At 44.7% G+C, this 22,737-nt stretch overlaps 1 protein-coding gene across 3 annotated transcripts in view; it reads left to right on the top strand.

Annotated features, from left to right (window-relative positions):
- Nucleotides 1–19,939, top strand: part of TMEM178A (transmembrane protein 178A) — a 48,499-nt gene extending 28,560 nt beyond the window's left edge. For 2 of the 3 annotated variants that reach the window (XM_028517560.2, XM_036027890.1), the window contains exons 2-4: nt 3,633–3,746; nt 5,852–5,989; nt 16,500–19,939. In XM_028517560.2, the coding sequence (XP_028373361.1) occupies nt 3,633–3,746; nt 5,852–5,989; nt 16,500–16,741 (494 nt within the window). In that variant the 3' untranslated portion in view covers nt 16,742–19,939. The remainder of the gene's footprint in view (nt 1–3,632; nt 3,747–5,851; nt 5,990–16,499) is intronic. The other variant, XM_036027889.1, reaches the window with a different exon arrangement.
- Nucleotides 19,940–22,737: the final 2,798 nt, after the last annotated feature.

Below are 22,737 nucleotides of genomic sequence, written 5' to 3' on the forward strand. Positions count from 1 at the left end.
TGAGAATGGAGAGGCAACACCAGAGCCGTTGGTTGGGCCATTGCTCAGGCAGCTGTTTCATGTGTCTGCCTGGGTTCATCTGTGATGCCCATTTCGGGTACAGACTCCTAGCGTGGCAGTGGTTCTGTACAGCGGATGTGGGCAGGCACCAAGAGAGGCCTCAGGATTGAATGCTGACATTCACTGAGTGCTGAGAGTGGACCACGTCCTATATACCAAGTCCTTCATTCTGCACAGTAACTCCATATGGTATCTGCCATTACTCCCCTTCTTTTACAGATGAGGGAGCCAAGGCTCTGGGAGGCTAAGTCATTTACCAAAAGTTGCACAGCTGGGATTTAAACCCAAGGCTGTCTGACTGCAAGGACTTTCGCTACCACATATGAGGTCTGGGCAGAGCAAGTCCAGCCATCGTTAATATAATGAGAGTGGTTTTTGCAACATGGATATGACCTGGCAGCCAAGAAGAGTGGACTAGAATGCGCATGTGTGAACAGTGCAACTTCCCTATACCAGTCAGTGGGGACTGTTGAGTGAGCATGTGTGCTGTGTGGCTGTCATGTTCAAAATGACTAAGCGACTAGAGCATCAGATTTTGTGTTAAACTTGAACATTCCTCTGTGGAAACTATTTGCACAATTCAGAAGGCTGAAGCTATGGGCAACTGGTGACTGGCAGCTTCATCATGACAACGTGCCCGCTCATGCAGCATGTCTCGTGCAGAGTTTTTTGGTGAAACACCAAGTCATACAGGTGACTCAGCCTCCCTACAGCCCAGATTTGGTGCCCCAAGACTTCTGGCTTTTCCCAAAACTAAAATCAGCTTTGAAAGGGAAGAGATTTTGACCATTGATGAGATTCAGGAAAATACAACAGGGCAGCTGATAAAGATGGCAACAGAGAATTTTGCAGAGTGTTTTGAACAGTGGAAGAGATGCTGGGAGAACTGTGTGAAGTCCCAAGGTGATGCCACACTTTGAAGGGGATGGAGACGTCATTGTCCTATGTACTGTGTATTTTGTATCTTCTTCAATAAATGTCTCTTGTTTTCACAGTGCATGGCTGGATACTTTCCGGACAGACCTCCTTATATACTGCCTCATTGTTGATTAGCATTAATGACACTTTACTGCATGTTCTACTGTTTCTCACATTTGCCCCTCATTTAACCTAGAATAAGGTTTCTATGACGAAGCTTGGAATTTGATTCATCTCTTTAAATACCAACAACAGCAGAAATTCACCAGCCCAAAAACCCTGTTTGTAACCCCATGCAGCATATTAATAGAGCTTTTCTACGGTTTATATCATCATTTAAGTGGCTGTACTTGGCCCTTTAAGAAGCTCATTAATCACTATATATAGACCACAACTTGTTCCTTTCAGCCCTCTGCATGTTTCTTCCCCCCATTGTGTGATGCCATCTGGTGCTATGAGATCATGCTTTTCATTCCTTTTCAGAGAGCCAGCCAGATTCATTGCTCTCTAAACCCTGAAAGCCAGTTAATTTCAAAGTTTGCAAGCATGGCTTTGAAAAAAAAATTTGAATCTAATGCCTCCTTGTGGATTTTCACAGTATCACTCTTCGCTCTAACATTGCATGGACCTCCTGTCTTTACCACCATCCACGTGCATGCGTGCACTCATCTTTTTATCCAAAGGACCTAATTTGGCTTTGGTAAGCCATCAAGAAACTACTGGTCTTTTCCTGTGTTATTCGTATCAAGTTGCATTGTGTCAGTCGTCCGTGTATGATGTAGGAAGCCCAACCTTAATAATATGCTTTCCTCTTCGAATCAGTTAGACCTTCTGCTGTGACAGGGGAATGAGTGTTTGAGAACAAGGAGATCAAACGGTGAATGGCAGGCCTCTGACACTGCTGCTGCTCCGTCCTTCACTCCCAGTTTCTCTTCTAATTCTGCCCGAGGTCTCTAATCATCTCCAAGGGAGTGGAGCACCTGGGTCGGAGCACATTTTCTTGCAGACTCAGCTGAGGAGCTCTGGGCTTACCACCAGTCTCCCCATCTTAAGGATCTTTGAGGACAGCTTGTTACTACTGTGCAGGGAAGACCTTATCACTCTCCCCACCTCCTCTCTCTTCTCATTTCAGGGATCCTGGAAGTTTAAATTTAGCCCTGGAGCCTGGTGGGGAAGGAAAGGCAATGTGGTGATATGTGTACTGCTTACCTCATTGCTGGCACCAGCCAGGCTGCCCTGGGGAAGGGGGAGAGCACGGGGTAGGCCGCCTATCTCCTTTCTGCTACCCTTCCTGCCCACTGGGATTGTGCCTGCTCCCAGCAAGGGGCAGAGGAGGAAATGGGCCCTGAGAATATTTGCAGTGATGTAAAAGGGGCCCACACATTTCCCTAGCACCGGGGTTATTCCAGGGCCAGCCCTTTGAGTCTGGGAGAACAATTTCTCCCTAGTCCACACCCCATGTCCAACATTAAATATTATACTTACTGAAATGTCACTGAGTAGGGATTATTTGCATCTATAAAGATTTTTTAAAATTTTATTTATTTTTAGAGAGAGGGGAAGGGAGGAAGAAAAAAGGGAGAGAAACAGCAATGTGTGGTTGCCCTTTGCACCCCAACTGGGAACCTGGCTGCAACCCAGCCATGTGCCCTGACTGGGAATCAAACCAGTGACCCTTTGGTTCACAGGCTGGTGCTCAATCCACTGAGACACACCAACTGGGGTGTAAGAATGTTTTTAACAGCTGCCAGGATTAAAGGATTAATATCCACTCACATCTCTTCAAAATTAATCTAATAAAATTGCATTTATCCAAACAACTAACCAGATGACTTACAATGAAAGAAGTATGTTCTGTTGTATTTTAATTTGAAGGGAGGGTAGATACTTTTATGGGATTCAGAAGACTTTAGAGGGGAAATAGACTGGTATTAATTTATGCAATTAAAGTATAGCTTGGGAGGGAGGGTAGGAGAAGTTATTAAATAAAGCAATGCATACACATGCCCGTTTGAAGATTTGCAACCAGGAAAGGGAGGGCATTTTTCAAAAACACCCTTTTTCTCAGGACCCAGAACTCAGGTCAGAGAAGCTTGTACTGAGGAATTACATCAGCTAGCCTGGGGTTAAACAGGCTCTTGTGGGTTGTCTGGAGACTTAATCACCACCTAAACCACCAAGTAGAAGGTTGTCTTTCTGGAAAAATGTCTTCTGGTTTCCAGAAAACATACTTCCTAATGAACTTTCTGATGCAACCCATTTGAGAGTTAGAGATTGGATCAGATTCAGACACGTGTAATTTATCTGTGTTAACAATATTTCAGGCTGATTTCTCCCAACCATCTGTATACTTCTAAGCCATTTCTCCTTGAGGAATTTTGCATTTAGTTAATATAAACTCAGTGTTGTAGCACAATTAGGAGAGTTTAGATCCTTATCAAATTTAATACATTCAAAAATGAAACGTGACTTTAAAAAGTTATTTTGTGGTTTAGGTTTTTGCTGCTCTGGCTGGCCTCTATTAATGTGAATAATCAAGAGATTCCTATCCCCTCCCCCAGTCCATCCAGTTTACAATACATTATTCGGCCTCAGGTCTCCAGAACTCTATTACAAATGCAGACTAGTAAATTGTATTTCTTATTTCCTTCAAGGTATTGCGCAACGATGCACAGCTATCAAGTACCACTTCTCTCAGCCAATCCGCTTACGAAACATTCCTTTCAATTTAACCAAGACAATACAGCAAGATGAATGGCACCTGCTCCGTGAGTATTTCTGGGAACGGGGCAGAGAGGAAATGGTGTCTTTCTGAACAAAAAGTATTCCCACCTGCCTTCGCAGGTTCGGCCTGAAAGATACTGTGTTGACCGTACAGGGGCTCAGAGCCCGATTCGATGACTTGGAGGGAGACTCAGGGAGTCCTCGCACTGTTCTGTGGCCACAGCTCTTCCACGCATCAAACGTGTGAAAATCAGGCACGGGGCTTTGTGAGACAGCGAGACATGTGTGTCTGCCCTGGTGGCATCTGTACACAAATGGCTCTCTGAGTCTTTTCTTTACCAAGTCACCAGGTGCAAGGACCTGCAGGTCTAAGGATGGGCTCTACCACTTGTCTTAGCAAACTAAGGAGATTATATACCTTACGTACTCCTGTTTTTTTTTAATGCAATATTCATTTTAGCTACCATGTCTATCTCAGACCTTGGTATTTCTGCAAAAATAGTCTTATGGGTGTATGCCATCATTTTCTCCGAGGGTGTCTGTTACCTCCACATTTCAAAGGCAGACGCTACCCTGTCTCACTGTGAGGGAAATGTGAAACCCTAGGAGGATCATGCAATGTGAAGCTGAAGAGGGCTGATACTTACTCAAAAACTGTTGATTTATGCTGCCTGGTGATGGATAACTCAGGAAAGCAAAAACTAGATTGAACTCTTTTCAGTGTTTACCCAGATCAGAGATGGACATTGCCATTTTGCAATGAAATAAGCAGCAACGACTTCGATGATCTTGTTTGGTGACCAAAACCACTGCAGAAAACCAAGAAGGGTCTCATTTTCTAAATAAGTCTCTCTGGTGGATCAAAAGGCTCTGTTTTGAGTCTCAAATGCGTACACAGAAGCTCTATTGCCGCGGTCTAATATGTAAATATTATGATCGGCAAATTTAGGACTGGGAAAGTCATTGGCTAAAATGTGGTTTATTTCTGAATAGCATGACTTCCTGAAAGTTCTTTCTTGCTGGCTGATCTTAACGTTCCTTTCTCAGCAGATCTGAATTAGACACTAATCTAAGCCTTTTTATGTCTTAGTTCTTTATGAGCATGTTTGGGGTTCTTCACATCTCCCTGGAAAGCCACATAGTCATCGGTTTTAGATCAGAAAAATAATCACAGGATCCTGACAAAGAATCTCATCTCCACTGTAGCAGGTTGTGCTCTGTTGTTGCCCAGCAAGACAGTGTCTGAGCGTTCTCTCTCAACCCTCTTTGAAGTTTGCATGGAAAGATGCCTTTAGTCTCATGCACGGCTCCTCCTAAGAAAATCACACTTGGTGATTTGCACCGTGTTTACCAGAGAAGCTTAACAGGTCCGGTACTAATGCGAATCCCATGTGGATTATATCTGAACCTTGCACCTTTGAATGGTCACACACAATAAAAGTTGAACTGCAGGGAATTTAGGACGTTGTCAGAAAATAGCGGCTGAACTATTATTACGTTTCCCTTGCTCAGAATGTGGATGTCTTAAAACTACTTTTACCCTTACCGTTAAAGTCAGCCCCTTTAAATGATCACTGCTCCTGGCCCCTTGCCGCGTGGTGTCTATGCTTCCTTTAGGCAGCAACGTTCTGCTTTAATTTAGATGCTCTAAATTGGACATGAACAATTTCCTTAAAGGGAAGGGATGGTTTACCCATGGGTGACTAGGAGGAAGACCAGACACCACCCTCTCTGGAGCAGCCCTGAGATGGACAGCAGCCACATGAACATGCAACGAGGTGGCAGCTGCCTGGACACCTCCACCTCAGCAGAGCAGCCCCCCCGCCAACCTGGGTGTGCCCCTGTCTGGGCATCCAGGTGCGCAGGGGCTGCAGACCTGTCTTTGGGATCTGTTGAAAATTTTAAGTAGGGTCATAGAAATTTAACTAATGCTTATAAAAATTAGTTCAAAAAAAACGGGGGGGGGGTGCGGATAAGAAAACAAAGAGGTAAAGATAGCAGGACCGTCACCTCGGCCTTGTAGGCCCTAAGCCTGTCCATGGAATGTATCCATTTTCATAACACATACAAAGCTCTTTGTGCTCTGGTATCCCATGATTTTCCTTCTTCTGCTTATTATTTTGGATGTCTCTTTGTGTTTCGAGACTAGATTTGAGAAGAATCACTGCGGGCTTCCTGGGCATGGCGGTGGCTGTGCTGCTGTGTGGCTGCATTGTGGCCATGGTCAGTTTCTTCTGGGAGGAAAGCCTGACCCAGCACGTGGCCGGCCTGCTGTTCCTCATGACAGGTACGTGCACCCCTCCAGCATCCTCCACAGCATCCCCCCCAGCAAAAGCCAAGGCTGCTCTGCAAGCAACTGGCTGCAGGTGTTTCCTCTCCACCTACTTTGTTTCCACTTGTAAGAAACTGACCAAAGGTCATTTGGCTTTCCTGGGTAACACAGAATTTAAAGAAACAACAGTATTAAAAACTGCATTCCCGATTTCTTCCTTGTGGCCCATTTGAAGGTCAGATGGAATTGCTTTGTGTTTTATGTCTGAGTTGGCTCTTATTTTTCTGTCCCATTCTTTCTTACTGCACCCCTAGCCCTGGCCCAGACTCTGGCAAACAGGGGCCCCTGAGGAGGGAGAGGGCAATAGATCAGCCCCGCCCCTCCCCCCCAAGCTGAACGTCAACTCCAACTACATCTCTTAGTGATGATGTCATTGGAGTCATTTTTACACACAAACCATTCATTCGTTTGACTCTACATATAGTTAGTTTCTGAGGACTTTCTATGTACCAGACGCTGCTCTAGGTACTAGAGATACACGCTGAACTAGGCAGACAAAATCCTTCTCCATGTTTGTTGTGGGGAGATGTAAACAATTCATGAGAGTGATAAAAGCGATGAAAAAAATGAGCAGGATGGAATAGGGGACCCAGCGAAACCGTGAGCAGCAGTCAGCCAGTGAGTGGCTGGGAGTGTGCTGCGGGCTGAGGAAGCGGGGAGGGCCTAGCAGGAAGGTTGGGATGGGGTGGGGGAGTTGGCGTAGTTTTTGCCACAGAAAGAAGACTGGAGTGGCTGGGGGCAGGGAGGGAAAGGAGAGGGTCAGGTGGGAAGCAGGCAGCAGCTTGGATTTTCAGTTACGGGTGATGGAAGCCACCAGAAGACTAAGCAGAGGAGTGACTTGCTCTTCCAGCAGGAGATTGGAATGGTGAAGGGGTGGAGGTGGGCCTGGGGGTAGAGGATGGAGTGGAGGGTGGGCATGGAGACGTGACTACGGCGTTTGCGATTAGCAGGTGAGGGACATCTTTTGGTCCCAAAAGGAGTCAGGGTCTGAGTTGACAGCTAATCCTGACTGAGGGGAAGAAGTCTTTCCTCCTGTTCCTTCACAAAATATTAGAGTATCCATGGTTAGTGAACGCCAAATGAACAGTTTTCCGAAGTATGTTCAGTTCCAGAACTAATGTAACTCTGGTTATGTAGCCATTTCGAGTAAGCTTATTTCTACTAACCTGGAGTCCTGTTACTCAAGCCACCACAAGTGGGTTTTCTGGCATCTCGAGTTGTAACCATCACTCACTCAAGCCTTGTTAACTGGAGGTAGCAGCGCCCCTGTAGCAGACCCCATTTTCAAGCTGTCTTTCAGGACTGACAGGTAGTTGGTGCTTTGCTTTCCCATGTGGTCTTCCAGTCAGCCTAGGAAACTCCCATCTGCCCCTTTCTCCCCTCGTGAGTACTGTGGGTCAACATTGCCAACGTCCCAACAGAGCATTCAGAAGTCCTGTGGCCCCTGAATAGCTGTGAGCAGAAGACCAGCTTAGGTTTTCCAGGTTCTGACAAATACACGGTGGCTTCCAGGACCATGGCATAGGGAGGCTAAAATTCTAGTTTCTGCGATTTGGGAGGAGGAATTGAAGCCTCAAGACCATCGGGTGTGTGCCTAAGGGACTCATTTAAAATCCAAAGTAGAGAATAAGTGGGCTAGGTCAGCAAAGAATCAGAGCCCATGCTATTCCATTATACCTCTGCTAGGCTCAATGGTCTTTTAAAATTTTCCCATTGTCTCCCCTCCCTTTGTTAACTGAGCCCTCATTGTCCTGGCTCTTGTCCTCATATGCTGAAAGAAATTCGAATCCACTCCCTCACCCTCAATCCTGGGAAGGCCCCACAGCACTGTGGCTGGTCAGGAACGTGAGAGAAGTTGAAGCCCACAGAAGCCTCAGTAGGATGTACTAAGTAGGAATTATTTTTCTTGCCCATGTGTTTGATTGTTAAAAAAGAAGAGGTGGGGGAGAGGGAGAGAGAAAGGAAGAAAGAAAAGAAAGAGAAAGGAAGGAAGGAAGGAAGGGAGGTTGGAAGGAAGGGAAAGGAAGGAAGGAAGGGAGGGAGGGAGGGAGGAAGGAAGGAAGGAAGGAAGGGAAAGAGAGAGAGAGAAAGAGAGAGAGAAAGATATTTGCAGCCATCATCACATGGAACATATTTAGTCTGTGGATTTCCACTTCACATCACACCATCACCTTGTTTTAGTGCCCTTCACAGATGTTGCTTTCCTTATGAATGGAAGGCGAGACCCTCCACCAGCAAAAAGATTACCGCTTGCTTTGTTGTGACACACACTTTATTGGGGTGGTCTGGAACTGCCCAGCAGTGTCTCCGAGATATGCCCGCAGCTTTCAAAGGATGCTTTTAATATGGGTAATACACAAATAATTTAGGATGCGCTCAGCATGTAAAACAACTGTTAGCAATAACATAAATCCCAGGGCCATAAAAGCCAGGTCCGGTGATTTTTCCTTGGGGGTCTGAGGGGCTCATTTGGTACTAAATGAAAGACACGTGGGCGCTCAGCAGGGGCTGACTCAGGAGAGCTTGAGGCCAAATTTCCTCAGCCAGTTCCACCTCTCCCTGCTCAGCCCTTATTTCTGATTCACATGTGGACTGTAACTTGGAGCCAGACCAGCTCAGGGGTCCTCCAGCTTTATCATTGAAAGCCCCTGTGCAATTGTTAAACAAAAATAACACAAACAAAACAGTAGCCATAATACTAGAAACCCATAAGGACCCCCCACAAAAAAATACCCGACCAACACTTACGAACTTGAAGTTTGATGACCAGCCCTGAAGAACTAAGAGACACACACATTGTTTTTCTTCTTGTGCTTTTGGTTGTCCAAACAACGTTTTTGAAATAAAGGGGAAATTCACTTATAGATCTCACCACCTGGAAAATTAGATTGTTGAATTATTTTTCTTGCCCATGTGTTTGATTGTTAAAAGAGAGAGAGGGAGGGAAAAGAAAGAAAAGAAAGAAAGAGAGAGAGAAAGAAAGAGAAAGAGAAAGAGAGAGAGAGAAAGATATTTGCAGCCATCATCACATGGAACATATTTAGTCTGTGGATTTCCACCAAACATCACACCATCACTTTAGTTCTGTGCTCAGTTTTTAACAGCTGCACGTTCTTCCACAGGGTAGATAGGCTGGGTTGTATTCGTCTGTTCCCTTACTGTGGCATTTAAGGAGGTTTGTTTTATTTTTCCACTACAGATGCCTCTTTATTACCTTCATAAACACTGAGATAACTATGTTAATACACTGCATGAGATAAATTAGCTGTAGGATGTTCACATGCAGTGGCAGGGAAGGGGAGCCATCAGGGTTAAAAGAATTCATTTTAATTAAGCAGACGTCTCTTCAGCAGCCCTTGTCAGCATCACTCCCACAGATTTTTGATGCTAAACTTAGCCCGTCCTAATGTGCTGGCGTCTTCATTCTCCACCTGAACTTATTAGCCGAACCTTCGATGAAGAACATCAGTGCGGTGACAGTTTGAGAGCTTTCTCCTTCTGCCTTATTGCATACAGACAGTTCTTGATTACACACAAGCGGAACAGCCGTGCTGCCTGCTGTCAGTTCTCGTCAGGGGGCCAGGTTCCCTCCTCTTTTCTGCCCCCCCACCCCCGTCTCTTTCCTGGGGCCTCTCAGAGGGTCCTCCAGAAGGACCAGGGCTGGGCCTCACATCCCCCAAGGTCTTCAAATGCAGCCCTTTGACTTCACGGCCTCTGAGGTTACACCGGCGGTCACGGAGGCATCAGAGAACAGAGGGAATAAGACGTTTATCTTCCACTGTAAACTGCTGCCCGTTAGGAGGACACACAGCTTTCAGGGCACCGTGAGTGAATATTTCCATCAAATTAAATGGTGCGTTCCATTCGATAGCCACAGTCATGTAATTATGATAATTTGTTGTCAGTATTTTAAAGGCTGAATTTACTCAATGCAAACATTTAAAAAAATTTAAATTACAGTTTACATTCAGTATTATTTTGTATTAGTTTCAGGTGTACAGTGTAGTGGTTAGAAAATCATACTTTACAAAGTGATACTGCCGATGGTTCCAGGACCGACCTGGCACCATACATGGTCATTACAGTGTTACTGACTGTATTCCCTCTGCTGTACTGTACGCCCCTATGACATTGCATCTAACTTCCAATCTGTACTCCGTAATCCCTTCACCTTTTCCACCCAGTCCCCCAACCCACCTTCCCCTTGGCAACCACCAACAGTCTGTTCTTTGTATTTGAGTCCATTTTAGTTTCAATGCAAACATTTTTAAGTACAAGTTTTGTGTCCTGTTGTAGGGTCTTTACTATCTTTTAATAGAGTGGGCGTTTCAATGGTTGGATAAAGCTTGGTCCTCCCTTGATGGGGTCGCACTGCCCTCTGGATCCGCTTGCCCTCACCGGCTGTGCCCCGGGCTGCCCCTGCTGACCAGGCAGGGCTGCCCAGCCTGTGTTGGGACAACAGATGAAGCAGAGACGGAGCCCAGGCTGCCCAGTTTACCCACTGACTATGACTTAAAACTACAGGTCCTTAATGCCTTACCTGAAGCCCTAGGGGCCAGGTATGTTTTGGAATTCAGAACTGTAAAGCTTTCTTTTAGAAAGGTAACAGGGTGCATATATTATCTAACACTTTCAGCAAGGCCTGAGATCAAACACATTAACATGTCTGCAGCAAAACATATGCTCAGCTGGATCAATAAGGACTATAAATAGCTTTATGTCCCATCAGGTCAGGCTTTGCCTTTTATGAGATTCCTGCAATCTTTCAGGAAAAGAGTGGATGTTCAGGGGATTTAATAATTGCAGATTGTGAATCTTTTATTTACTTCTTCTTTTTTTTTGTAAAAATTTGTCTCTATCACTCCTGCTCAGTCATTCACTTAAGATAACTTAGGAATGGCTTGTTGAGCAATCTGTGTGAGGTCACATGAAGCACTTTTTTATGGAATTGCAAAGAGACCAGAATGATGGGCAGATCATCTTTTGAAGGGGAATAAAAAGGTCAATGCCTAGGCCTTTGGGTACTGCAGATATGTTATTTATCAGGCAGGCTAACCAGGGTGAAGTACCTTCTACTTCCTCCCGCCTGGTAAGCACATCAGAGGAGGGTGGTCCGCACAGTGGGCCCAGTTACCCTGATCACATCTCACCAGCTGGCCACAGGCACCATGAAGATTTTAGGGAGGAAAATTAGGTCGATGATCTGGGATGGCAGTATAATTTTTCATCTGTCTTGACCCAAAAATATCCCTTCCAGCCCTATAATTTTGTGATATCATGGTATTTTCCAATTAAGAATATTAGCAGAAAACCTTTTAATATTTTATTAGAAAAGTAGCTGCATACAGGGCTTTTCAGAACCAGTAATTATTTACATTTTTGAAGATGGTACCAGCAATAGCCAAGACTGAGCTCGGAACTCAAGAACCACCTCCCCAGGCACCGCCAACTGGGCTGCAGGGTGTGAGTGGCGGCCACGGGTAACCCCCAGCTGGTCAGGGGGAAGCAGAGGGAAGGAGAACCCTACTAGAAGAATGGAGTGGTGACCTCTGTCCTCATGGATTTTCAGGAAGGACCATTAGATTCGGAACTTTTGAATGAAGCGATGATACCTTAGCTTTTCACACCCCCACCCCATACCCGGCGTTAACTAGATTGCCACTGACAAAAATGCAGTATTACTTAAAATCACTAGCTGTATAGGCAGGACTGCACGGGCAATTGGGGATGAACTGGGGCTTAGGCTGGAGGAACTCAGTGTCTTGCAGCACGCAGTGTTGTTCAGCTGGTTTTGTTGGCTCCACGTGCTCAGCTGTGTTAGACTCCATGGTGAACTCATGGAGCATCTGGGAGGTCTCTGTGCTTTTCCCTGAGGTGTGTGCTGGAAGGTGGAGGGGAGAGAACCCTAGGGGTTCCTGATCACAGCGACCTGGTACCAATTATGGCTGTGACCACAGGAACTCATTCAACTAAGCTACCTCTAAGATAATCAGAACTGATCTTGGACATAGTAGATGACTGATAAATAATTGTAGAATAACTGATTAAATAACACTTTTTTAAAGATTTTTTTTTTTAGGGAGTAGGGATGGGTTTTTTTAAAGATTTTATTTATTTATTTTTAGAGAGGGAAAGGAGGGAGATGAGAGAGAGAGAGAGAAAGGGAGAGAAACATCAATGTGCGGTTGCTGGGGGTTCTGGCCTGCAACCCAGGAATGTACCCTGGCTGGGAATCGAACCTGGGACACTTTGGTTCCCAGCCCGTGCTCAATCCACTGAGCTACGCCAGCCAGGACTGATTAAATAACATTTTAAACGGCAAAATTTTGCTTAGGCTTATAAAAGGATTGATTGTACAGGGCCTCACACAAAAACACCCCCTTTTTATTATCTAATCTTTTATTACAAAACTACAGGCATATAATTCTGTAACATATTATCATACTCAGGCACACCATATGACATTGTAGGTGAAATGTTCAAATTAAAACTGTAAGTTATTACACCCATATCATTAACCTACCAACCACACTCAACAGGGCATTACTTCTGCTGGACCTTGTACACTTCATACATGACCACACACATGTATGTGCAAGTACACATGATGTTATGGGCTGAATTGTGTGTCCTCAAAACCCATATGTTGAAGTTCTAACCCCTCAGAATGTGACTATTTGGAGAGAGGGTCTTGAAAAAGGTAATGAAGTTAAAATGAGGTCCCAGGGTGGGCCCTAATCCACCATGGCCGGGGCCCTTGTAACAGGCAGTTTGGACCCGGTCACAGAGGAGGGACTGTGGGCGGCACAGGGAGAAGGTGGCCAAACCTGAGCCCAGGAGAGAGGCCTCGTCTCAGACTCCTCTCCTCCAGGTTAGTAGAGAATGAACTTCTGCTGCTTTGGCTTCCCCTCCCCTGTCTGTGGTACTTCGTTATGGCAGCCCCAGCAAACTGTGACTCGTGAGCACCCTGAGATGTGCGTGCAGAACCAAGATGGATTCCACAGTGTGAAAGCTGACCTAAGACTAACAATCCAGGCACAGCACAAGTGTTTTCATCATTTAAATGGTACTCGTTCCTGGTGTCTTTGAAGCTAGGTGGTTTTATTTTTACCTTTTTGAAATATCTTTCATAGGTCAGGTCTCTTTTGCTAAAGCTTTGGAAACCGTGCTTTTTCTACTCTCAGTGCACTTCCTTGTAATGATCAGAAACAGTCCTGCCCATCCCACAAATAATAGTGGTGGCAGCTATATATTTGTGACCTTTTTAGAGATGTGAGCCTCTGAAAAGGAGGGACTCTTAGATATGCTCATCTGTTAATCTTGGCTTTCCTCTCAGAACAACTTCAAGGACATCTTGGAAAGAGAAAAAAAATGCCACTAGTAGCCAGTGGGGGCATTTGTGGGTCGGGGAAGGGCAGATGAGCGTGTATTTGTGGGTTCATAGTAACCCTTTCTGCCACTTCCAGCTGAGGGGGGTAAAGACCTCAGAAAGTACAGCAGGTTTTCATCAAGGTTTGGCAAATGCCCTATTCCTGGAAGAACTTAAGTGGTGCAGAAGTACATATATTATTTCATGATAAAATAAATGCAAGTAAGTCATAAAAATCAGATAAGGGATCAGGTTTGCAAGGTGAGATGGATCCAAGGGTGAGCTTAGTAGCAAAAAAGCATGCCATGAAGTCCCTGACTTTTGCTCCTGGTGGGCCACTGATTGAGTTTTATGGAGTTTCAGCTTTCGGGCCACTTGGTCCAAGAAAGGCATTTCATTAGTGACATCATTCACAGTGTCCCTGAAGCAACCACAGACCAAGAGCCCAAGGAAAGGTCAACTGCTCACGACACCGAGGGCAGAGAAAATCAGTTCCGGTTAAATCCTCAGGTTAGATCGTTTCTTACAATCCCTCTCTATTCAGGGTGAGCTGGAGGTGTCGTACTGAACTTCATTTCACCAAAAGCAATTTTATGGAGTTGGCAGGGGAGCGGTGCTAATAAAATCAACATTTAGTATAAAAATCAAAGGGAGTATATAGAGAAAGAAAAATCCATGACAATCTATTTTTTATTTAGTTGCGTGTTACCAGGTACTGGATTCACTAGGACATTTTGGGACCTGTTCTTGCGTTATGCCATATTTTGGAGTAACTGAATCACAGAAAATTGACACCGTAAGAGACCTGAGTAACCAAGTCCTGTGCTTTCCTTTTCCTAGATGAAGAAACAAAGGCTCAGCAAAGCTAGGTAATTTCAAGGTCACACAATGATTAGTAGTAGATCGGGGAACCAGAATTGCATTTCCTGCACCTCAGCCTAATGCATTTGGACATCAAAGGATGCTTAAAAGTCTGAGTTTGAACTCGAGCTTTCAGAGGTCATTAAAACCACAGTACTTGTAAAAAGCCTTGCTTTTAGGCATTCAGTTGGGTGCAGACAGTTAAAGGTAGAATGGAGTGTCTTTTCTATTATTATATTGTGCCTGTTGATACTCCAAAGCTCAATTATTTTCTAATTCCTTTATTGTTCTCTTTCCAGAATTTGTTAGAAGGACCTTGTTATATATAAACACTGTCTTTGTTTTGGTGCCAGCAAAAACATTCATGTAGATGTAAGAACATTTGCTCTTGACAAGATTTGAAAAGAGCGGAGTATTCTTTTTTTGCCTGGTTCATTCCTTTATGAAAGAATTCTTCCTATCACAGTCTTTCTTTGGAGAACTCAAAGTGATATGTTTGCCATTATATTCTGGAGCAAGGAATTGGAAGACAAGCTTTTATCCTTTGTAGAAAAGCAATCACTTTAGAGTTTAAAAACAATTAGGCAGAGGAGGAAATATCAAATTATCTCAGATCAAGCATTCTTTTAATTGAAAACATTTCTTTTCTAAATGAACATTTGGGAAAGGATTCAGGCTATGTGCTTTTACGTGATTTGAGTGGAGGCAGAATTCTAGCACCTAAAAAATTGCATTCAGATCTTTATTTCTTCCCAGTTGCTGCCTGTTCTGAGTTTGTTTCTCTGATTGTGTTTCTGATCCCCAAAAGCTCTATTTAAAAAGGGGGAGTATCTTAGTTTTAGCTCTTTCTTTTCAGTTACCAAATCTGTGTCTCTATTTCCTATGGAGAGGCTGCATAGATCCCTAAGGTTACCAAAACAATTTTCCAGCAGATGGCGCAGCCCCCACTGTACACAGGGGATAAACCAAAGGAGGAGAAAGATGTGTAGGACTTGGACTAGAACTGGGCATTCCCACAAGTCACTGGGGCCAGTTTCTGCTTTCATTACCCATCTTCAGCTCAGCAAGGGCCTCATTCTGATCCCCTGCCCATCCAAAAGGAGCATCATTGGGGGTCCATTGTAATGGACCAGGAGCATCTCCATACTTGGGGCATCACTTAAGTACTAAAAAGCCTGTGTTTGGGGGATTTGTGTTGGAGTCCGATTTTAGTGGAAGGACAGTTATACATACGTGTGTTGATATAAACAAGTACAATTTTGAGCCTGTCCATTTATATCAACCAAAATGCCTACATTATGAATGGCAGAAGTATATGATCGCCTTATTCAGCTATTTTTACATCATCTCCAACTTCCTGGATTTAGTTTATATTATTTAAAACCTTTTATTCATTCATTAAGGGGGGGGAAAAAACCCAGCAGCCCTGACCAGTGTGTCTCAGTTGGTTGGACATCATCCTGCAGAGCAAAAGGTTGTCGGTTCAGTTCCCCATCAGGGCAGATGCCTCGGTTGTGGGTTCAGTCCCCATCGGGGTGTGTATGAGAGGCAACCAATCAATGTTTCTCTCTCACATCGATGTTTCTCTCCCTCTTTTTCCCTCTTTCCCCCTCTCTCTAAAATAAATTAAATCTTAAAAAAAAAAAACCCACATGATTTGTTGAGGCTTCAGTAAGTGCCAGACCCTGTGGCTTAAAAAATGATTTAGAATTTGTAAAAATTCATTTAAAGTATTATTTACAGGCAACACGATGACTAATGCTCATGGTAACTGAAAAAGAAAGCGGATTTTGTATGATGATTGCAACTAGACAAAAATGTGGCCGATCAGGTAGAGAGCAAGGGGGAGTGAAGACTTTTACATTAGGTTTGAGTGCTAAAGAAGAGTTTTGACCTTGAAAGTAATTAGAATTGATATTAAGTTGTTTTTAATAATAAAAATCAAATACAAATTTAAATATACATATCATTCAAGCAAGGTAATTCTGAATAATTCAAGTTATTAGAATTTTCCCCTGGGTTCTTCGCTCCTGGATCTCCAATGCCTAGCCTATGGTCTGGTCTTGCCGATCTTTGTTGAATGAAGTAATTCAAGTCAAAAAGTTGTAGATGCTTTATCAATTTGAAGTGATTGCCTCGTCGGTTCAGCTGATTTTCACAAAGGCCTCTGTGGCATTTGCCTTGTAGCAGGCAAAACTGTAACTGATCATTCTGCTCTCTTTGTATTATTTATAGGGATATTTTGCACCATTTCCCTCTGCACTTACGCCGCCAGCATCTCCTACGATTTGAACCGCCTCCCGAAGCTAATTTATAGCCTGCCCAATGACGTGGAACACGGCTACAGCTGGTCTATCTTTTGCGCCTGGTGCAGTTTAGGCTTTATTGTGGCAGCTGGAGGTCTCTGCATCGCCTATCCATTCATTAGCCGGACCAAGATTGCACATCTAAAGTCTGGCAGGGACTCCACGGTATGAGTGTCCACACTCAAGTTCACTGCTCGGTGGCCCGTCCACAGTGCGGACAACTCCTGGGGGGAACAGAGCGGAGTTTGCGTCAGGATCCCAAGCACAAAGCGGTCTTTTACATTCCAACCTGTTGCCTGCCAGCCCTTTCTGGATGACTGATAGAAAATCATGCAAAACCTCCATACCTTTCTTAGGACAAGACTACTGTGGATTCAAGTGCTTTAATGACTATTTATGCTTTGACTGTGAGAAATAGGGAGCAGTGCCATGGAACATTTCTAGGCTTAGAAAAAAAGAGGAAATTGCAATGGAAAACTTTGTTTGGTTGCCATTTATTTCAGCAAGTTTGTATATAACACTTACCTGAGAGTCATTTCTATTTGCAAAAGGATTCATAACAAAGCGAGTATAATTTTCTTGTCATTCTACCATGCTTGTTAAATTTCAATACAGCATCTTCAGAACTTGTCCTAATGGTGTCTCCTGGCAGCACCAACTGTTTGTTTTTGTGGCTGTTCCGTGTCACTGGAAGATTCTTCTTCTGTTGCCTTATTTATTTTTTTAATTGAAGTCTCTTCTCCGTCTTTGTACTGGAACCAAAATCATAAGGAAAACAGACCAACCGTGTAAGAGCTAATCCGTGACACTATGCAGTATTGTTTGAAGTCCTGTCTGTTGTCCACCCTCTGTCTCTTTCTGTTAACTGGATTTCCCCATTAAACGACTGGCCCCTTGTTAATCCGGGTGTGCTTTCCTGTCTTCCAGCTGTGGCAATGGGTTTTCCAGCCACACAGACAGATGAGAACCTTGTGTTAATAAGACTATAACGAAGCCTTACTAATTGCTCCATCTCCATTAGGTTGGTTGTTATTATTTGTCTTTTGTATGTAGCAACCACACACTTGCTATGCAAAAAAGGTGTCATTTTCAAACTTTAAAAAAAAAACAAAAACCTTACCGTAGTATTTTAAATTCCCCACTGCCCTCTCTATCTTTTCCTTTATCATCTGCCTGCTACTTAGCCAGTAATGAGGATTCAAGGTTTCCGACGTTCTCCCTGGACAACTAGGCCAGTAGGTTTCAACTTTGGCTGCCTGTCAGAACCATCTACACCTGCTTGCTTCAACCATGCCAAAACTGGACCCCACCCCAGACCAGCTGACCCTGAATGTCGGCAGCTGGGCCTGAGCTTGAGTGTTTTGAAAAAACATCCCAGAGGATCCTGACTGGCAGCTGGGATTGAGGGCCACTGTTCTGGGCCGGGAGCTGCAGTTGGCATCTTAGCAGCTAACACTTATGTAGCTCTTACTTCGGGCCAGCAACTGGACTACATTTTTTCCAGGTATGATTTCAGACTCGGAATGCTTGCTTCCTTTCCCTGAGTGTGGATACAGTACAGCAGCTCCAATCCTCTGTTGTGTTTCCTTATCTGAAATGGAAGGGTGGGAACTAGTTCACTTCTAAGTCTTTCCTTTTAACTCCAACATGATCCTCTGTTCTATACACAATGTGGGATCAAAATGCTCTTTAAAATAGAGGAAGATGCCAACTCATTTGGTACTCATAAAAGGATAATGATAACCTACCCTCCTCCCCTGCCTGGTGGAGCCTGACTCCCAAGTGGCAGCGTTCATATGAAGTGACACTCGCCTTTTGGAAGAGGTGAGGTGGTCCCGGAGACCATAGGAGCTCCTGCCCGGGTCTGTGGGGTTACACCCGTGCGTACACGCCCTGGCAATCTCTCAGGCCTGTTTTATAAACCCATTCCTCTGGGTGAGATCAGAGATGTACAGAAAGGGGCAATTATTTTTATTTATTACTTATGTGGGAAAATCTCAAAGCAGGAGAGACGTTTCTTTGAAGTCTTCTTTAAAGATCCCCGTAGAAGATGTCGAGACTCTTGAACATTTATATTCCAACCACCAAAGCGGTGTCTGAGTGCCTGACTTTTGAAGTTTCTGAAAAGCTTCCTAGGGGTTTGGAGTGAGAATGGAAAAAAGCCTCAGACTGACAGAAGGTTGAAGGGTTCACGCACCAGAAAAATTTGCCCAGAAGGGGGAAAAGTTCAGTTAGGATTCAAACGTGTTCTGGCGAGAACAAAGCCTCACCACGTTCCAGGCAGAGTCAGCTCAGAGCGGGAGCGGGAGCCCGAGGTTCCCCGCTTTCTGTTTCCTGCCAGGGAGGGCGAGCCAGTGTTGCCAAATCTGAGCGCTTGGCCTCCAGTCCTTCGGATTCTCTCTTTTTAAAAAATTTTTACTTAAAAACATTTCCTTGGGCTTCTCTTAAGGTTATTTCCTTAATTGGCTTGTGAACGAAGCAATTGGAACAGCCGCACCACTTCCATGTGGGGCAGAATAATGTATTGAGACAATTTGTTTTTTCTCTTCCTGTTCTCTCTGTCCCACCTCTAGCCGCATGCCTGTAGCCGGAGACTAGAGAGAGAAAATGATGAGAGCAAATTTACAGCCAGCCAGTAAATTGCAACATCTTATCTTCCCCAAACTGAGGACAGGTAGAGAGCAAATGGTTTGTACCTTTCCTCTCTAACCAGCGAGTAAATAGCTTGAATTACCTTGGTCAGGGAGGTAGAAAACAGAGACCCAGTCAGTGCCATTCGTGCCATGCAAACCCAAGGACTGAGAGTCAGAGGAATAAATAACAACAACAACAACAACAACAACAATAAAAACAATCATAACCAAACAAATCTGAGACCGAGGCAAAGCTGACCAGAACATGAGGCTGGTCCCCGTATGCACTCATTTGCTACATCCACATGTTGTTAAAAACACACCTGGAACACTGATAACTACTCCGTTGAGGCTCTCCCCTGGGACAGCCGCCGCCCCCACCAGGGTTCCTGACTGCAAAAGAGACAAGAAGCTTCCAGGACAGTGCAGGCTGTCTCTGGCGCAGGCAGGCTCTCTCTGAGGCATGCCCACACCTTTTCTTTCTCTGCATGTACTTTCTCCTAAACTCTGAGGGTCCCGCCCCCCCCCCCCCCCAGGCTTGCAACCAGGGGAGCAGCACGCAGTGAGTGGCAGCTTGTTTCAGGGCTTAGCTCCTGAACGTGTCTCCGAGGCCCCCTCTCCTCTGACATTTTTAGGCAGCCAGAGCAGCCCCACCTAGGATCTCTCCTGCTGCTTGTTCTATCCTAAGCCCTTCCTTTGTTTCATCGTCCCCAGCTTTAATAAATGTACCCTCAAATCACTTGGACTCCCGTTGTGAAATCTTTCCTGCACAAAGTCAAGAACCCACACACTACAGGCCCGACCGAGGCAGGCCCGCTTCAGGTCCCGTTCCAGTGACCTCAGGACCTCAGAGGATGGCTGTATGGGGCATCCAGGCACCCTGGGGCTCTTGGTATAATGGCTCTCATGTCCCAACCTGGAGCAGTGGGCTGGGGGGGACCAGGCCTTGGAATACAGAGTTTCTCAGCGACAACCAGTCTGACCCTTGGGAGGCCCAGGAACATTAGCACACCTGTGTCTGCGTTCTGAATAATAATCGAGGGCAAATGCCCCCAGTCCTACAAGACAGAGCTTTGAATAGAACGTGAATTTACAGAACAGCTGGGATTGTAAACTAAAAATCATGTCCATCTGCCATATATAGACAGCATTTACAAAAAAAGAGAGCTTTACAATAGGCTCCACAGACCCTTCGTAACAATGTGTTGTTTGTTTTGTTGGCCGTGTTAGACCTATTGCCTCCACCTCCTAGGGAGCCCTACCCTCCTTCTTTGGAGCACCATGGACCCTTGGTAGTCAAGAGTCCAAGATGTGGGAAACTTACATAGAATGCCATTTCTCCATCTTTCAACAAGTATTTACTGAATGCCTACTATGTGCCCCGCACTGTTCTAGGCACTTGGGAAACAACATCAAAGAAGCAAAACAGACCAGAGTTCTTGCCCTTGTGAAGCGTATTCTAATAAAATGCACTAAAGTACAAGTAAAAAAAGAAACACTCTTTCAAGCCCTTAATGTTTTCATAAATCCAGGATTAAAGTAATTTGATACAGTTATTAAAATATGTTTCATTTGAATCACGCTGGCTGTACACTTTTACTTCATATCATTCTGATTTGAATTCATCCTCAGCAACATAAAAAGTACATTAACTTTTCGTTGTTGTTGTCACCTTTGAAAGACTTCCCATTTGAAACTTACATCCAAGAATGACAAAGGTACACTGCACAGAGAAGCCTCAGCGGCCTGAGCTAAAGATGAACAGGAACCTGGGATCCTAAAGACTCAGGAGGCCACAGGGTCAAAGATCAGTGATCCAATGGAAGGCGGTGCATGTGGGAGGCTCATGCTGCCCAGTCACTGCCCCCTCACTGCCCCCAGGGCTTTGCTCAGGCTGTCTCCTCTGCTGGGGTCCTCCACTCCTCTGCCTGGCTCATGCTGACTCTGCCTTGTGACTTGGCTACAACACAACCCTCCTGGAAGCCTGCCTTGAACACGTCACATGGCTTTAACCCCTTTCCTGACCAGCTACGCTGCATCCCAGCCACCTGTTCACCCCTAACTGGATCAAAGAGCCTTGTAAGGTAGAAACTCGGTTGTTTTCCTGTATTGTCCTCAGTAGTTAGCCCTGGAACACAGTGGGTGCTCATAACTCTTTGTGGGACAAGTACATGAATTCAGAGTCACAAAGATAGATTCATCTTCCCTGGACAGAACTCACTCCGTGAGCACCAATTTTAGGGAGCTCATAAAAATATATGCAGTAGTAAAATAGGCTAAATGGAATGTGAATATGGCTTGGTAAGCAACTAAGCCTCATTAGAATAATTAAAGGGGCTATTAACCCAAACTAACCCAGGTATCATGTGGAATGTGCTATGAACTGAGCACTACAGAGTATTTATTTGACGGCTTGAACAACATTGTTACTAACCCCAGTGTGGTTTTACATCTCAAATGAAAGCTTTCCCATTTATGTTCCAGTATGTTTTAAATCTCTAACTGAAGTTCTGAAAGGACTGCTTCAAAAATGACTTCCTTTAAATGCAAATAGCTCTACTGACCAACAACTTATTAAAATTGAATTATTTGAATTTCTCCGGGCCCTCTCCTTTGACCAGAAGGAGAGGAAGTTCTTGCTGCAGGGCAATCACCAAGGCTTGAAGATGCTCAGGGCGCCCCATTGCATACTGGGAACATGGCTAGCCAATATATTTCCTCTCCACAGGCAACCGTTCTAAAACCTGTTAGACTGTGCATTATCGAAGCTTCCATGGAGGAAAACAAATTGGTTGGCTATCAGATAAGATAATTTTCTGTCTCTATTGCCTATTTTTTCCCCATCAGCATGTAAGTATTGTGAAATACTTCCTGCTGTGTGTAAGGACTTGGGTTACTAATGGGTCTCCCTCAGGCCCTCTCCTGGGGTCTCTCTGCCAACAGGAACTGAGCGGAGGCCAAGGAGGGGCTGGAGTGGAGAGAGCAGGCACAGCAGAGCAGGTGAGATGGGCCAGACAGCCAGCTTGCTGACGGCAGTGAGAAAGCGGGGTTTTGTTCTAGTGATGGAAAGCAGTGAAAGTGTTTATAGAAGAGCAGTCACGTGGCCTGATTTCTACTTTAAGAATGTCAGGGTTGGACTGGATAGAGCACGGACTGGAAGAAGCCAAGAGTGGAGGTGAGGAAACCAGTTAGAAAGAGGGTGTTACGGGACTCCAGGCAACACAACTGCAGCCTGGATGAAGAAGGTGGGAGAGGAAGCTGGAGAGGACTTATTTTTGAGATGGAATTGACAAGACCTGCTGGTAAATTAGATGGAGGGGTAAGGGGAAGGGAAGGGGTATTATTAAGGATGACAACTAAGCAATTTTTAGAGTTAGGTTATTTACTAAGGCAATTATGGTTCTTGTAGAAAAGAGGGGATAAGATAACCTGAAAAAATGAAAGAAAAAAAACAAAACTAAGTTTTGTGGTGAATCCACTGTCACATAGGATGGCATTTATGCTTTACTGAGTGGAGCCAAGATCGAAAAGCTG

Source organism: Phyllostomus discolor, chromosome 6 (genome assembly GCF_004126475.2).
Source record: "Phyllostomus discolor isolate MPI-MPIP mPhyDis1 chromosome 6, mPhyDis1.pri.v3, whole genome shotgun sequence".
In the NCBI taxonomy this organism is placed as follows: Eukaryota; Metazoa; Chordata; class Mammalia; order Chiroptera; family Phyllostomidae; genus Phyllostomus; species Phyllostomus discolor.